At 40.0% G+C, this 16,842-nt stretch overlaps 1 protein-coding gene across 12 annotated transcripts in view; it reads left to right on the top strand.

The window, feature by feature from the left end:
• Window positions 1-16,842, top strand: part of DLG2 (discs large MAGUK scaffold protein 2) — a 998,396-nt gene that overhangs the window by 107,792 nt on the left and 873,762 nt on the right. For all 12 annotated transcript variants that reach the window (XM_042024070.1, XM_042024069.1, XM_042024064.1 and 9 more), the window contains one exon: window positions 15,968-16,110. In XM_042024070.1, coding sequence (XP_041880004.1) covers window positions 15,968-16,110 — 143 coding nt within the window. The remainder of the gene's footprint in view (window positions 1-15,967; window positions 16,111-16,842) is intronic.

The raw sequence follows: 16,842 nt of genomic DNA, 5'->3' as shown, positions 1-16,842 counted from the left end.
CTTTGCAACCCTTTCACAAGTGGCAGGGCTGGCTGCATCCCTTGTGCATACAAATGCAGTTCTGTGTGCATTAGCCAAAGGGCACAATAGAAAGATTCTCTATGGTTTTAGCCAGACACCGCTGTCTTACTGATACAGATCCCCAACACGATGGGTTTCCTCAGAGTGAAGCAGGATTCTGCTGAAAGCACAAATCAGGACTTACTGATCTATTTTTATAAGTTTGAGGATCACAAGCCCTTTGCATGGATATTGAATGTAGGTTAAAGGGGCTCCAATAATAAAATTTGTGTCGAATGCCATAGTTTAGTTTGTTTCAGGTAGTTGACAATTTCCCAAGCATTTAATCTTACAAAAATGAGTTCATTAATAATATTGTAAATATGTTATAACTGAGCCCTAATACAACATAGTGTCTATGAAATGCAAAAGTTTCTGTTATTCTTGTTCTTTATTGTGTCTGTCTCCTGTGGTGTAGTGCACCAGTATACTGTGGAAGTAAGTGGCCCAGGTTGTGTTAGGATTTGCTTAAACCAGATCTCATCCTCTGCCTTTTATCAGTTTTAAATTTCTTTCCATTAAACCCTGCAAGCTATTCCCTTCTCTTAGCAGGGTAAATCCATCGTGTCATTAATCATTCAGCAACCTGTGCTTGGTCATGCCTTCAGGCTGCCACACTGTTCTCTTGCTGCCCTTGACTGTTTCACCCTCACTGTTTCAACCTGGTAATATTGTAGGGTGCTGGAGTGATTCCTTATATTGAAAGTCCCATTTTTGGTTGTAACAGAGCAATCTTTCCGGTTTGGTGCCTCTGTCAAAGTTTTTCAGGGTTCTGACCTGAGCAGGCAGCTATAGCTGGTGTAGGTGAGATGGTTACATCCTGCAGGTGTGTCCTCCTGGCCCTTGTATCTTCTGATGATCTCATGGGGCAGCAGAATGAGATCCATTCCTGGTGGGCAGACAAATGGAGCTGGCAGCCCCTTCAACTAGTCTGTGCAGAAATGCCCTGGTTTATAGCAGGGAGATGTGGGGGTTTTTGCAGGACTTTCTGTGCTTGGTCTTTGGGCTTGAAAACTTGCTTAGCAGCTACTTTGCTTTTCTGTCATGTCAGTCATGACTCCTGAGCAGCCATGTGGGTTTTCCTGATGGATCTGTCAAACTTATTCCTATGACTTAGTGACTGGGATTATGTCACTCGGTGTTTAGCTCACTAGCATCCACTTTCAGCTGTGGCTTTTTTGGGAAATAAACCGCTGAGAATAGTCTGACATAATGCACTGCTTTCCATAGTGTCCATTAGGTGTCTCCACATGCTGGTGGCTCGTGGGTACTTTAATTACATCTTCCCAATTAACAGCAGTGTGCTCTGCATGCGTTCCTTGAATGGAGTCCTAGATTTCCATAGTGAATAAAATGCTGTTGCACTCGTACTTTCTGCAAGGAATTCTCATTACTGGAAGAACTCGCACACTCGCCGACCACTCTTTGTCAGTTGCTGCATCTGAGCCTTAATTACAGTTGCATTTTTAAGTAGATAATACATACAAAATGGTAATTCTGAGCCCATAACCACCTGGCATGGTCTTTCCTACCACTGTGCAGCTACTCTGTTTGCAATACAGAACAGTGAGAGAAATTACAAATAAATTTAATATACAGTCATAATGCCATCTTTCAGCTTTCTTGTTTGCAGCCAAAGCCGCTGCTGGATCCCTTGTTAGAGCACTAAGTTTTTTCCAGTTGTCTAACTTGTTCTGCCCTTGGTTTGTAAATATGTCTATGGATTATTTGCTGCCTGGATCATTATCCTGCAATTTGACAGAGTCTCAAAGGGAGAAGTCAGCTTCTCTCAACACCAAGTGCAGGGTTTTCTGTGTATGTGTGTGGTAATAAGAATAATCTCCATCTCCTCTCATCTTTCCTCATTTTTGTGAATACTTGGCCTTTTCCCTTACAGTGTTGACAAGAACCTATAGGCCTCCTGGCAGCACCACATCTGCACTCTTCCAGCCTAGCTCACCTTTAAAGGATGGTTTAAAGTGACAAGACCCATTTTTTTAAATTGTGATAGACCTTTAAGGTAAAATGACAAACTATCCCATCATAAATAGGTGAAGTAAATCCAAACTAGGTCCCATTACTGGAGCTTGCCCTTAAAATCTTCTGTGCATTTATCTGCCAAGTGTACCTTTGTGACATCCCCCTTCTGAGACATCTCAGCACAAAAAGGACCTGTCTACTTCATTTTTTTGATTTTTTTTTTTTTTACTCCCTGGGAGGGAATATCTATACATTTCTCCATAGGCTTTTATGTGTGATTTACGCCCCTTTCCCAACCCACTCCATACTGGGAAAAGTGATGTGCTGTAGATAGAGAAGATCTACCTTTGATGGTGTCAGAAAAAGACAAAAATCTGGTGTTACTTTTAAAATTTCTTACCTACCTTCGGTGAATTTGATATCTGGACACAGGTTTGCAAGTTCTCTTTATGCTTGTCTGCCTTTGTAGAATTTTTCAATAATTTATGTTGGGTAGCTAGTATTTATTAATTATCTTCTTACATTCGAGATATAATTTGAAATATTTTTACTTAATTTTAAAAATGAAGTTTAATTACTGACATGATTTTAAATAATGAACTTTCTGACGTGGTTTATTATTCCAAAAACTGATAGAATATTATGATCTTGTTAGAACAATGCCTGGCTTTCTCTTATAGCAAGAATAGCAAAAGGAATATAAGGCAACTCAGCCTATCATATTTGATTTCATCAAAGCATGATAGAAATACTGAAAAATTGGCCTTCACAACCTTAATGTGCACAAATAAGTGCCTATAACACATCAAGTGAAATACCAAGGACAATAGAGTGAGTTAGCGGCAGAATCATTGCCAATGCTCTATTTCCCTGATACCTGTCTACTTTGGGTCTTTTAGGGACAAAAAGTACTGGTTTTGCATCAATATTTGCATTGTGCTGGAAATTATATTCAAGGAAAGTTCACCAAGGTTTTATGAGTGTTTTTCCTGTTCCACTCCACAATTTAAGATTGTTTTAACAGTAAAACGAATTAGCACCAGCCTTCTGTAGGTGTGCCTGACTTTCTGTATAGTCCTCAGGCTCCAGCTGTATCTTCACTTCATCCATTCAGAAGCTGACTGCAAAAATTGTTTTGAAATAAAACTTGCAAAGTTAATTTTATTCAACCATATATACCATATAGAAGCTGACGATTTCAGAAGGCTGATTAACAATCCATGGTCTTTAGAAGATAATCCTGCATTACTGCAGAACTTAGGAAGGAGAAGGCCTACAACCCTTAAATTTGTCCTAGATCTTTATCTACTAACAGAGAAAACAAACTAATAAAACAATGAAAAATAATGCAAATCTGACCACCAGACTTCTGCCCAAGAACAAGTTCTGACTGCAGGGAAAGGAATGACATCAAAATCCCTTGAGTCCACTCAGATTTTCAGTTTTGCCTTCTTACAGGAAGGATGCTCAGATTGGGATGTAGTTCCAAGTTAGGGCATGTCTCTTTAGGAGTTAACACATGCTCGGTCTCAGCTCCCATTGTCAGGAACAGATGCTGAGTCAACACAGTCAGCAGAGTGACTGAAGTGGACTGAGCCTGTAGCTGAAGAGTTCCTGGAGACAGCTGGTTCATCCTTTACCCTCCATGGAAGTCAAGACTGTCCTGTCACCTTAGGTGCCCACCTAGCCTACGTTCTCATCTCCAGAAAGGCCCAACTTTCTGGAAGCCCTGTGCCATGCCTGCCAAGCCTCTGGCTTTAGCACACAGCAGTGCAATCTCTGCTGCTCCAGATGTCAGCAGCTGTGATATCCAGCCTGACCTTTGCAGCAGATGTGACAAACTCACCAGATCTCCAGAACACATCTCAATTCATAGCTGGGCTGGATAAGAGCCCCTAAAGTTTGTGTCCTATGTTTAATTCTCTGGCTGCTTCAGTATCAAGAGGTTGTCAGTGTTGGTCTTGTCTGTCCCCCCACCCAAAGCTAGCTTGATTTAGCATTTTTGTGTCTAAGATGGTTGGTCTGAGCTTCTGCTCTGCCTTAAGTTAAGATGGGGTCTTCCTCTGTCAGCAGACCACCATGGAGCTGTACTAATTTTCCCTTTGTCTTCTGTGATAAAACACTGGAGCATATGCCAATTCCTTGGCTGTTGGTCACTTTCTTCATTAGCATTTATTCCATGCCCTTTGATTAGCATGTTGCTTTCTGCTCCTTTGAGTTTTGCTGTGAGACATTTTTAAAGATCCTGCAGTAAAACTTTATGAATGATTTCTCTTGAAAAAAAAAAAAATTGTTAATAAGCACAGTATTATGCTCATAATGCTAGTTTTCCTGTGGTAAAGATTAAAACTTGGTATAAAGAATGGTGAACTCAGGAACATAATTTTCTGTAAAACATTTCCTCCTTTAGGGGGCTGAGAGCCTCTCTTTGGGACACATCACAGTATTATTGCCCTAGAATAATCAGTGAAAAAATATTTGCAAATTGGTTTTGTCCCTGTCCACAGCAGAACAGTTGGATAAATGATCTTTAAAGGTCCTTCCATCCCAACCCATTCCACGATTCTATGATTTATGAATAAATACACAAGTCCATAATGAATGACAATCTAAGTAACTGAAGTGAGAAAGATCTTGTAGTGAGTCCATAAACCAATCAATTACATAAGAATGAAGATAATGAGAACAGTAGAGAGATTCATGACCTGCAAGGACTTGTGTAAGGAATACAAGATCTTCTTCCAGTGAAGACCAGCAAATGTCTATGAACTTACATGAAGCCTCTTATTTGTTACTAAAACCATGGGAACATAAAGTGAAACAAATTCAAGCATGACGAGGGAAGTCTTTTGATGTTCATGGAAAGCTGCAATACAAGGTTAGACCAATAAATGCAATGACTGTAAATGTTAAGTGTAGACAACTAAAGTCACAATCATTCCAGTGAAAGGGCTCATTTAAAGGATAATTTATTATATCAGAGTAGCAATATTAAGGATTACACCAGACATTGTGGCAAATATGTTCAAGGGTCATAAGCCAGAGTTTATGAAGGTACAACCTGTAATAATTTAAACTTGTATAGAAACACTCATTATAAGTGTTTAACAAACATTAATTAATTAAGCTGTGTAACACCACGCTGTGAGCCTATGGGTAAGTCAAAGCATTTGTATCTCAATTTTACAGAAGGTTAAGCTGAAGTGCAGAGAGATATATTTGCCTGAGGTCACATAGCAAGTCACTGGAAAAACTGCAAATAGAGTCTGCAGTCTGAAGTTCTCATTTCCCTGGTTTTGCCACTTGTATCACACTTTCTACTAGTAAAATGAAAGGGAAGGAAGAGGCAACTGAAGTGATGAGCCTTGGAATATAGTTAACCCAGTTTTCTACATGTGTTCTTGCCTTTTTTTTTCCCTGCAGCTTAGGCATGTATCAAAGGGGTAGGTTGGTTTTAAATTATTTTGAACTTTGGTTTCTGGGCAGGAAACCAGCTGCACCAGGAGTGCAGTGGGGGGGGGGGTGGGGGGTGGAGATGGAAGATGCAGCCCCATAGTCACACGTTTGACTTTACAAAGCACCTCATCAAAAATGATGACTGAGCTGTTGCTTAGTGACAACTGACTCTCAGGCTGCCTGGGATTGTGTGTTTTGGTATCAGAGTAAAATTGGTTATTGTGTACAGAAGATGATGCCTTGCTAAAAGGCAGAGCCTTGGGCTGAGCAGATGTGTATCCTTCCACTAAAGGGAGACTGGCAGGGTCTTTGCAGAGAAAGGGTAAGAGAGATGCAGAGGAGAAGATGTTCCTAGGTGAGACCTTGAAGAAAAAAGATTAAAGAAACTAAAGAGTTGCTCTGGCAGGTCAAAGAACAAAGTTGTGTTTTAGTGTTTTGTTTTAGCTTGATATTTAAAATGATTTTCAAAAGGGGTTGTGTATGAAGATGTTTCTTTGTAAGGTGAAGAGAAAGGATAGGAAGAAATTACTATTAATTCCTTATAGATTGCTATGGAGTTTTCCTGAAAATGCTCTTGCATTGCCTTGGGAAAGTGTGTCTGATTGAAATTTCACTCTGTTTTTTAGCAAACTGGGTGCTTCTGGGAGATATCTGAGGGGAGTGGCCCCTGGCTGGGTTGCTGAGTATCTGCAGCTATCCCAAAGCCTGCAGGTCCCAAAACTTGTGCTCCAAGCACTAGGTCTTCCATTTACCCTGTCTACTCTCAACCTATTTATGTGCAACAGCAGCGGAAAAGCCTATATAAAACTAAACTGATTTAGGATTATGGAATGATACACTTTTTTTCTGGTTCTAGTCTGGTATACAGTATTTTCCTCCATGCTGGGAAATCGGCTTGCAGCTGGGTCCTTTCCAAGATCCAAAAAAAAGTTGAGGAAATATATAATCTGATTTTTTTTCTGTGACTCTTGCCTCTGAGATGAAAACATACATCCAGTTTTGATTTGGCATTTTACAGTCAAATTTTGTCAATTTTTCCTTATTATCCCTATTTAAAGAAAGAATATCTTGAAGACTTGAGCAACAAACAAAATCACACAGCAAGTAAATGATATAACTGAATGGTTTTCCAGTATTGAAGCCAGTTGTTTAAGCACATGTTGGAACGATTCAGAGGAAAGTCTGTTGATGACTGCTGTGACAAACAGTGGGGTTGTGTGATCTTCTGACAGGATCAGAAGTGCACAGTAATAACTGTTAACTTCTGCACAGAAAATAGGGAAAATCTCTCCAGTAGTGGCTTTGAATCCAACTCCCCAAACAATGAATAAAGCGTCATTCTGAAGGTATGTTATTATTGTTGTCAAGCACTGGAACAGGCTACCCGGGGAAGAGATTGAGTCACCATCCCTCGTGGTATTTACAAGATGTGTAGATGTGGCACTTGGGGACATGGTTTAGTGGTGGACTTGGCAGTGCTGGGTTAGCAGTTAGACTTGATGACCTTAAAGGTCTTTTCCAGCCTAAATGTTTCTGTAATTCCATGATTCTATACTACACGCAGAGGAATACACAGTGCTAAAAAAAGTGAAGGTTTCTCTTAAAGCTTATAGGAAAAGAATTTCATACAAACCATCATTTTTCAAAGAAAACTGTCATTTTCTGAAAGGTCTGTTCTGAAGCACAGGAAACCTTGCTTTGACCTCTTAGTACTTCCTTAGCTGTTGCCTTTGAACTAAAATTATCTGCACTTTCTGTTGATACAGTTTTCCATCAGAAAATATCCTGGAACAGGTTCAAGTATCTGTCCTGTTGTCTGGAGGTACAAAACAGCCAGTGTGTGCCTGTGATCCTCTTCCGACTCTCACAGACTGTGTGTAGATCCACAAGCCCTGGATTGCCTGGTTAAAATGAAACCTTGCCGCAGGATTTGGGGCTTGCTGCTCTGCTCTCCTGCAGCTTAAGCTTCGGGAAGAAGATGAGAAGGTCTGAGTGCAACATTTACTAATTTAATCTACAGTGGCCACTTCAGACTGTTTTTCTGTGCATTGTTGAACCTGTCTCCTGGGTTTTTGTCTTGTTCCATTGAAAACACTGTGTTACCAGCCATACTTATAAACCATAACATATTGTCAGTGGTGAATGCTTAAATCCATAGAATCATAGAATTGTTTGGGTTGGAAGGGACCTTTAGATCTAGACCAATCCCCCTACAATGATCTGGGACATCTTCCACTAGATCAGCTTGCTCAGAGCCCCATCCAGCCTTACCTCGAATGCTTCCAGGATGGGGCACCTACACCTCTCTGGGCAACCTGTGCCGCTATCTCACCACCCTCACTGTAAAAAATTTCTTCTTTGTGTCTAGGCTAAATTGGCCCTCCTTCAGATGAAAACCATTATTCCTTGTGCCATCACAACAGACCCTATCACGAAGTTTATCCTCACTTTTCTTATAAGCCCTCTCTCCTCATCCATTGTTACTCGTTTGTCAGTCCTGCATGTCATGGTAGGATACATCTGGAGTGGAGTTCCTATTTTTGAATAAGTGGCTAGAATGTGTAGGCAGAACTGTAGTAATACACTCAATATCATCACTGAAAAGGCTTAAATACTGACTTTACTCTCTGATTGATTGCTTTCTAGTTTTCACTTAACATGAACATCACTCACATAGAAAGGGCTGCAGCAATTATTTTGTCTTCTCTGTGCACAGCGTGTTGAATATTTTATTCTCCCTGCATATTGGACAGCTGCCTTTGAGGTGCATATTCCTAGCTGAGATTTTTTGGAGACCTCTGGTTGTATTTTGGATATATTGCAATAATGTTGCTAATGTACTGCAAAGCCAGAAGTACTCAAAGGATGTTTTTATATCATATATCTAAATAACTATTGGACATCAATTACTAACCATTCAGTTATTTGTCGCAGCCTGTAAAGTGTTTCAGAACCTTTTTTGATAAAAATATGTAATTTTACGCAGGTGTGTACCTGCTTAGTAATGGTTCCTGCCTCCAGGAGCTTACAACCTAGATGTACAAAGAATCACCAGATTATCATTGGATAATTCAGTTTGGAAGATACCTCAAAATTATCTAGGCCAAATAAAAGGGATTTGCTGAAGCTTAAAAATCAAGACAAGTTAATAACAGAACCCATATTTCTTGCTGCCTACTTTGGTACATGTTCTACCAGAGAATGCTGCTTTTAATAGATTTAGGAACATTCATCAGCTGTAGGGAATTGGCAGAAGACTGCTTCCCTGGCTTGCACTGCACTGTTTCACTGCCTGCATGGAATAGAGAACTTTTTCTCTCTTGCATCAACTCTTGCTGTTGGGTTGGCATCTACGTTTCTCGCGCACCAAAGGCTTGTGTCTGAAAACCTTGCAAGCAGGGCTGCTAAATTTCATTTGGACTTGAAATATCTTTGTGTTACCTCTGCCAACTGCAAAAATAAGCCTTGGGCTTTTCCTTTGTTGTTGAATGTGCCTCCACCTTTATTAGTGCAGACCCGAGGCAAGTACATGTGGAGCCAGGGGATGAGATGCAGCTGAAGTGGGCAAGGTGTTTTTGACTGCTGCTGCACTGAGGGATGCTACGGGAGGGAGGCTGGAGCTCCCCAGGACTGTGAAGCTATGAGCCAGCTTGATAACTGGAGCTCTGCCATTTCTCATGTGGGTCAGTGCCACAGGCCTGCTTTAGTTGAAAACACACCCAGTTTCAAGGTAGGTTTTAACTTCTCTTGCTTTTTATCTTCCCTCTCTTATAATGGCAGTTTTACTCAATATGGAAACATTTTACTTGAAAAAAACACACACAACATAATTGCATTGGGTGAAGCATGTTATTTAACCTCTCTTTGGACTGCTTCCATCAGCAGGGCCACTAAAGCTCTTTACTGGCAGGCTGGTACAGTCTCTGATCACTTCTCTGCTACTTGTACTGCTTGAATGAGTTTTCCTTCTTGAACAACATCCTGCACAATTCGCCTTACTCCTACCTAATAATTCAGACCACATGGCTGAAGCTGACCCAGCATAATCTACTCCCCAGGAAATAAAGGATGCCATTTAGACCTACACTGTAATGTTCCCTTAGTTAAAAAAAGGATTTACAGCAGGAGCCTGCAACAACTGACTTTATTTTGATCTGCAGTGTTCTGCCAGACAGTAGTCATTTGTGCTGGGTTACACAACATTAAAAGGTACACATCAGACACTATCCTACACATAGACAAAAAGACTGTCCCAAATTTCCCAGAAAGGGAACAGCTTGTGTTTGCGTGTTGCCTTAGACCCTCATTCCACCTTGTCCCTGGATGCCCTGGAAAAACAGATGGGACTTATACCGCAAAGCAAGTCAGGGCACTGGCACAGTATAGGAGAAATGAATTCTATGGCTAAGGACCTCTAGAAGGAGGAGAAAAAAACCCACCCTTTCTTTTTATCCTACAGAATATTTGTTCCAGTTCCCAGTTTGGTTCTCTAGAAATATGATGCACAGAGAGCTCATTCCTTGGGTAATGGGATTCTATGTTGTTAATGCTATTACAGTTAATTGCAAAATTGTGCAGTTGTCTGCAGAAACAACAGAGAACTTCTGCACATACTGGCATTTTGATGCCATTGCTAAATCCTCTCAAGACATAAAGTGAAGGGGGTGGTAGCAAGATGTATGTAAGGAAATCTTCCTGCATTGCTAAGCACAGATGAAGGTAACAGCTTTTGGAATAGCTGTCAGCACAGTGGAGGTCAAAACATGCTGTAGGGGGTAGGTGTCTGCAAATTCAGTGGGTTTTGGATAAGGTTTGCTGCATGGAATAGTTTGCACTGCTCTTTTACAAGTGGCCACATGTACTGTCAAGTCACTGCAGAAGCAGCATTTGCTGACATATGCAGTACAACTTCAGGCTAAGCGATGTACAAGATTATCTTTTTAAGTTTAATTGCTTGTGTTGTATAAAATATAGATGGTATCAGAAAGCCTGGCATTGGCCTGTTTGTTACTGGAATACAGACTTTCCTCTTCTTCCCCTTCCTTTTTGAAATGCAAAAGAGGTACAAGAGATTTTTATCTCCATTTCTACTCTGGTTTTCTTTATGCTCCCTGTGTTCTGAATCCTGAGTTTGGTATCTTGTAAATCTGTCCAAGGCCTGGTTGGATGGGGCTTTGAGGAACTTGGTCTAGGGGAAGGTGTCCCTGGGCATGTCAGGGGCGTTGGAACTATATGATCTTTAAGATACCTTCCAACCCATATTATTCTGTGATTCCACCCTCACTGCATAGCTGCATTGTAAACCTGCACAAGCTCAAGCTGAGCCATCTTGCATTTTGCACTTGTTATGATCTGTTTATAAAGAGATGCCTCTTCCCAAATTAAGGTGCAAATGAGACCATATGCTCAAGCCAAAAGTAAAAATTTTATTTAACATTATATGGGAGGTAGAGAGAGAGAAAGAGGGGGGAAGAGAAAGAAAGTAAGAGAGAGACAGATTAAATAGAAAGATAGCATCACCCAAAGGATCCTGTGGCATCCCACTAGTCCTTCTTCACCCTGGTGGTGGGGTTACCCAAGTCATTCTTCTGTGATATCACCTTTATACAGTCCAAGTTCTGGGTATCCACAGGGTGTAGATGCCATTCCCATAACCTGGGATGTCATGTGTGTGAGCAGTTTTTCCTTTCTCACAGTTTGCCATGGTGGGACTTTTTGTCTGGATGCTAACCAAACCTTCATTTCTGTTAGGCCTGGAATGAGCTCCTTCCTGCTGTGCCACCTGTGCTTATCTCATGTTTTGTTGTGGTGGTTTATTTTATAGCAAGTTCCTTCTGTGACCTTGGCAGTGTTTTGAGACAGGCAACTGCATTCTGTAAGTCCTTAAGCACTTTATTACCTTGGAAAACTGATCCTTTGATGTTCTCACTCCATAACCCTTTGCATGGTTTGGTACATGCAAAGTGCAGCTCCAGGTCAGCTGGAATTAAAGAGAGAGATTGGGGTAATCCCAGCTGCTTGGTGCACCGGGATGTGTGTGCTTTGATGGCTACATTTCTGCATGTCCATGAAAGTACTGGGATGTATTTGGGACCTGCCAGTGCTTCTCTGTGTGGGTGGAAGTCATACAGATGCCAAAGCTATCTCATGTACTTCATGCAGCCTTGGGGCTACCAGCCGATTGTGCTGATTCACACAACTGAGGGGACACCAAGGGGACCAAGATGCATAACTAGGAACAAATGCTGATCACCTTCCCTTTCTGACCTTAAATCATGCACACTAGTGAGTATCTTGAATAAAGGAGAAAGCTTCTAAGAGTGAGAGGTTCCTGCCTTGTTCCCAGCACACTGAGGAATCATTCCCAATTTGCTTGTGCAGCTGTATCTGCCCTACCTAGCAAAGAGGACTTTTAAAAATGGGATAATGTTGTCTCAAATCCACTGGTGATTCTGAAGCTGCTGTAAGTGGGTTATTGATTACAAAGGGCTGGACAGATCTGGTGTGCTCATTTGTGGTCCTCTGCATTTTGACCCAGCTGGTTTGCTTCTCTTTGAGGCCATGGGCAATTTTCTCAGCCAGCACTATATGGTTCTTAATGTTTGTTTTGCTTTGAAATGAAAGGAAATATGAAAGTCTATGTTGTTATTATTCTCTTCCTTTAATCTTTGCTCAGAAGTTAGTCCTCTCAGACCTTTAATCATCTGTCTTTGTCTGAATTCCCCTCAATTTAATTGTATCTTTCTGGTGCTCAACTGCTTACAGATGAATGAGGAATTGCATTGCTTTATCTCATTTTTTTCCCCTCATTAGAATGCTGGCAAAAGCCCATGGTCACACAAGAGAGACAGTAGTTTAGGCTATGCAACATTTTTGCCTTTTTGTATTATTTAACCCCTTTGCTATCAGAGCTCTGAAGTGTTTCTATCACAAATGGATATTGTGATGCATATAAATTAGAAGAGAAGTTGTACTGGAATAATGGTTGTAGGGCTGCAGCACCAACCACTCAAAAGTCAGAAAATGGCAGAGTTTAGGGAGCTTGTTCAGCTCTGTCTGATCGCACATTTTTCCTTTCTATGTAGCTGCTGTCTGAAAGAAAGGTCATTCTTTTATGTGAGTAAGACATTGTGTCTTCTCCAGTACTTATTCTTTTTCTAAACTAATTTTGTTTAAATTTTCTTTTAAAAAAAGTAAGGTTAGAGTGAGCACAAATCTGAGCATTAATATTTTTTTTTAAACAATAGTAAAAAACCCGAAGACTTCAAACTGAGAAGTGTCTCCAGCTTTAGTAACAGACAGTGCTTCCTGACATATCCATAAAGGTTAGACCCTGCTCACTCCTGCACAGGTCTGTAAGGAAGGAGAAATGGGGACTCTTGGAGCTTGCCTGCAGAGAACAAATGCAGCCAGCTACAATATACTTGTCCATGGGCAGTTGCAAAATGCTACTGATATGTACTCTACCATGCTGATGTACAGAAAATTTGTTTTCCCACTTCCCCAGTGATGGAGTTATCCAAAATAAAATAACTCATGGTATCTTTAGAATTACTTCATACTAGAATATATATATATATAAATTATTGTCTGCAATTTATCTTTATATAGCAAAACTGACAATATTTTTTGGCTAGGCTAAAGGGAGAGCAACCAAAATTTATTAAATAAAGTAAGTAATCTCTTAAGAAGTAAATGAACAAATTCTGTTAGATGGAAAATCCAGTGAGATTCCCTGACACTTTAAACAAACATGAATTAATTGCTTAACAAAATGTTTGGAGCAGTACAGGGATTCAAACTGAAGATGTGTTTTGTGCTCACAAAGTTAATCAGTAGTAATATTGCCATTTCTACATGAAATCTGAACTTGTTTTCCTGGAATGGAGAGACTATAGTGCCAGGAAATACTACATACAGATTTAATTTGTGTAAGAAATGCCCCATCCCTGGAAGTGTTCAAGGGCAGGTTGGATGGGGCTTGATGCAACCTGGTCTAGTGGAAGGTGTCACTGCCCATGGCAGGGGGAGTGGAACTAGATGATCTCTAAGGTCCCTTCCAACCCAAGACATTCTATGATTTCTGTTTTCTATGATAAGATTTTAGACTTTTTGTTGAATTATTTTCCTGTAAACCCGCACTAGGAGACAGACTTATTTTGCTCATTTTGCATAACAATTACCGTGCCCCCATGACTCATTTTTATGACTGTCGTTCCAATCTTGATTCTATAGCTGCTCACTCCTGTTCTATCCTCAGTAGTATTCAACACTTTTCCCCTCCTAGTATGATGGCACCTCTCATGTAGCAGAGATTACTTGATAGAGCAGGTTTTACTCAGAGCAAATTACAAAGCCTGTTTTCTGCAAACCTTGACTGACTGCAAGTTTCTGGCTGCCCTTGTTCCACAGAAATGGCAATTTCAGCTTATGGAATTACAAAGCAACCAACTAAGTGAATCCTCTGTGCTTTCTTCTGTGACCGCATAAGTACTGAAGTGCTTTTCTCTGCACACCAGTGATCATTATTCCAGCAAAAGCAACCCGTGACTTCCTCAGAATAGATAAGAACCTTTACAAAGAGACTGAGGTTTTAATATTTATTTTGCACATGTGCATACACATGCAAATGTGGCTCACACATCATTTTTAATGAAAACACTAGGGCAAGATAGGCTTTAAAGTTAGGGCGAAAGCACCTTTCTACTGTTCTTTGACTGAATACTGTCAGCCCAATTAACACCCTGATAACAACAGTGATACCAGCTGAATGCCACTGCCAGAGGGCAATTTTTAGCTTATTTCTGTAAAGTATTTATCTAGAGATAATTACATATTAGCCTGATATGTTTTACTTGCTGTTGCAATACAAATTGACCTGGCATTGAACCATATATTACAACTGTTTCAATTGTACTATGAGCATTTAAAGTGACTGTAAAAAATTCCCTGTATCAAGAATGGAGAAACTTTCTTTCTCATTGTAACTGCCCTGTAGCTTTTTGTTTTAAAAATAGGTTTTAGTTTTAATGTGGAATTAAATGTTCATAGTAATATGAAATATACATTCTTACAAATATATCTGTGAAATAAAAGTTAGTGTGGCAAGGAGGGGATTGGCTTCTTCTCCCAGGTAACCAGCAACAGGACAAGGAGAAATGGCCTCAAATTGTGCCAGGGCAGTTTCAGTTTGGATATTAGGAAAATTTTTTTCACTGAAAGGGTTCAAGTGTTGGAACAGGCTGCCCAGGAAAGTGGTGCAGTAACCATCCCTGGAAGTGTTCAAAAAATGAGTAGATGTGGCACTTCACAATACGGTTTAGTGGGCATGGTGGCACTTAGTTGAAGGTTGGACTTTATAATCTTTGAGGTATTTTCAAATCTGAATGATTCTATGATTCTTTCTTTTCCCATTGTATATGACAAATAGAGTACGTAGTAAGTTGGAAAGTTGTAAAATGAGTTACATGAAAAGTTCAACTTTAACTGTTACTAAAGAGAGGGAAGAGAGGCTTCTGATATGTGGCCACAGACTCAATGTGAGGGCAAGCACAGACCCTATAAAAAGCTTTTCCTTTGAGGTCCCAAGGGGTATCCAGGTAGATGCAATCTCTTTCTTTGTTATCCAGGAGAAAGTCCATTGTTATTAATCAAACTAATGTGAAGTTTATTTGTTCTTTGATAAGCCAATTATCTCTGCTAGATAATGTACCACCATTTGTGTATGACTATCTCACTAAAAACTTCTTGCCCAAGGAAGGAAACAGTTTTTTCTCCCTCTCCTTAGGTCATTACGTGCACAGGTTTCAGTAAAATTATTTTCACTACTGGATCTCATATATCTGATCATCTGATCATGGAAATAAATGTGATAGAAACATCTGAACAGGATGTTTTAAGACCTGACTTGTTGCTTACTCTTGGTTGAAACCAAACATTACCCAGCCACTGCTGAATGGCAACACACTGAAGTGGTGAATCCACAAAGTCTTCCTTCAAGCTGTGCACCCCCCTTGAAAAAAATGCCAAATGCACCCCCAGATAGGGCTGAGAGTGATTCAGGTGCTTTGGATGGGTGTCAACAAATTTCTCTTAAGGTATTTTACATTTGCAAATTTCTAGGTTGCTGGTTAAAGCGATCTGTGACTTGCTTTTCCCTGTAAAAGGGTCTGTTCTGCCTATGTTGTTGAGGTGTGCCTGTAACATGTTCTTTGAATCTCTTCTTATAATGTTATTCCTTTACATTTTAAATTTCTTTTCCAAAGACCTCTTTAAAATGAGAATATAACTCAAGAATCTTACAGGAAATTTAGAAAAAAATCCTTTTGTATTAGTGCTTTCTACTAAAAATGTAGTACATGTTTATCATTATGATGATAATATGTAAGTGTGTATCAGCCAAAGGAAAACACCAGGGAGACAAAGCCAATATGGCAAATAACATCTTTTGCTTGTTCCTCTTTACAAACAGATATTCAAGAGTTTTATGAAGTGACGCTGCTAAATTCCCAGAAAAGCTATGAGCAAAAAATAGAAGAAGCAAATCAAGTTGCAGAGAAATGGGAGAAGACAACATCTGCTACAGACCATGAAAATCTGCAGAAAAAACAGGAGGTAACTTAAAAGATTAAGAATTAAAATATATGTAATGAGTGATGTCTCAAACCTGAGAAAAGCCATGCAATGGTGTGTAAGATTGAAAGGATGGGTTAATTAAGGAATTAGATTAGGATGTGGAGGATATAAAGGCATATAGTGTTATCCCTCTGACCTTGATTATGTCGTGAACTTCTTTATCCTTTCAATGGAAATCTGTCAAAGGAAAAGTAGAAAACTTTCATTTTCTCATCCTTGGTGTACTTTATCTGATACTTGGTGTCTGTGATTACCCCCCAAAAGAGAATATATCTTCTCAGCTTGCTGATAACCCCTGAGGTTATAAATACTCCAGTGATTACATCCTACGTAAAAGTTTTAATAGGAGTTTTCACATTGGGGTGAACTTTTCCACAGTCCAAGTTCACAGAGATCAACCAAAATAGTCTCTGCCTGAGGAACAGATACATATACACCTTTGCTTTTCTCCTGTAGCTAGTGGAAGAATTCAAAACCTTTCTTTGTCATCCCCAGCTCTACTCTGCCTTTTGCAGCCTCCAGATTATTATTAACTATGTTAGCAATCTAAACTGCTTGCCTCCACCCGCATTTGTACTTCAAAGACAAAAACAAACCCCACAGAAGCAAGCAATGAATTGCTCTGTTCTTAAACAGTGGAACAGAAATAGAGTGGGCATGGACTGCAAACTGCAAATCTCCAGACCAGAATTAAAGATGAGGGAAATGTAT

The sequence above is a fragment of the Corvus kubaryi genome, unplaced genomic scaffold (genome assembly GCF_017639235.1).
Source record: "Corvus kubaryi isolate FWS band 111438036 unplaced genomic scaffold, C.kubaryi_AGA036_p1.0 37260, whole genome shotgun sequence".
Taxonomy (NCBI): domain Eukaryota; kingdom Metazoa; phylum Chordata; class Aves; order Passeriformes; family Corvidae; genus Corvus; species Corvus kubaryi.
Note: the sequence above shows the minus strand (reverse complement) of the source record. Positions and strands in the feature narration are given on the sequence as shown.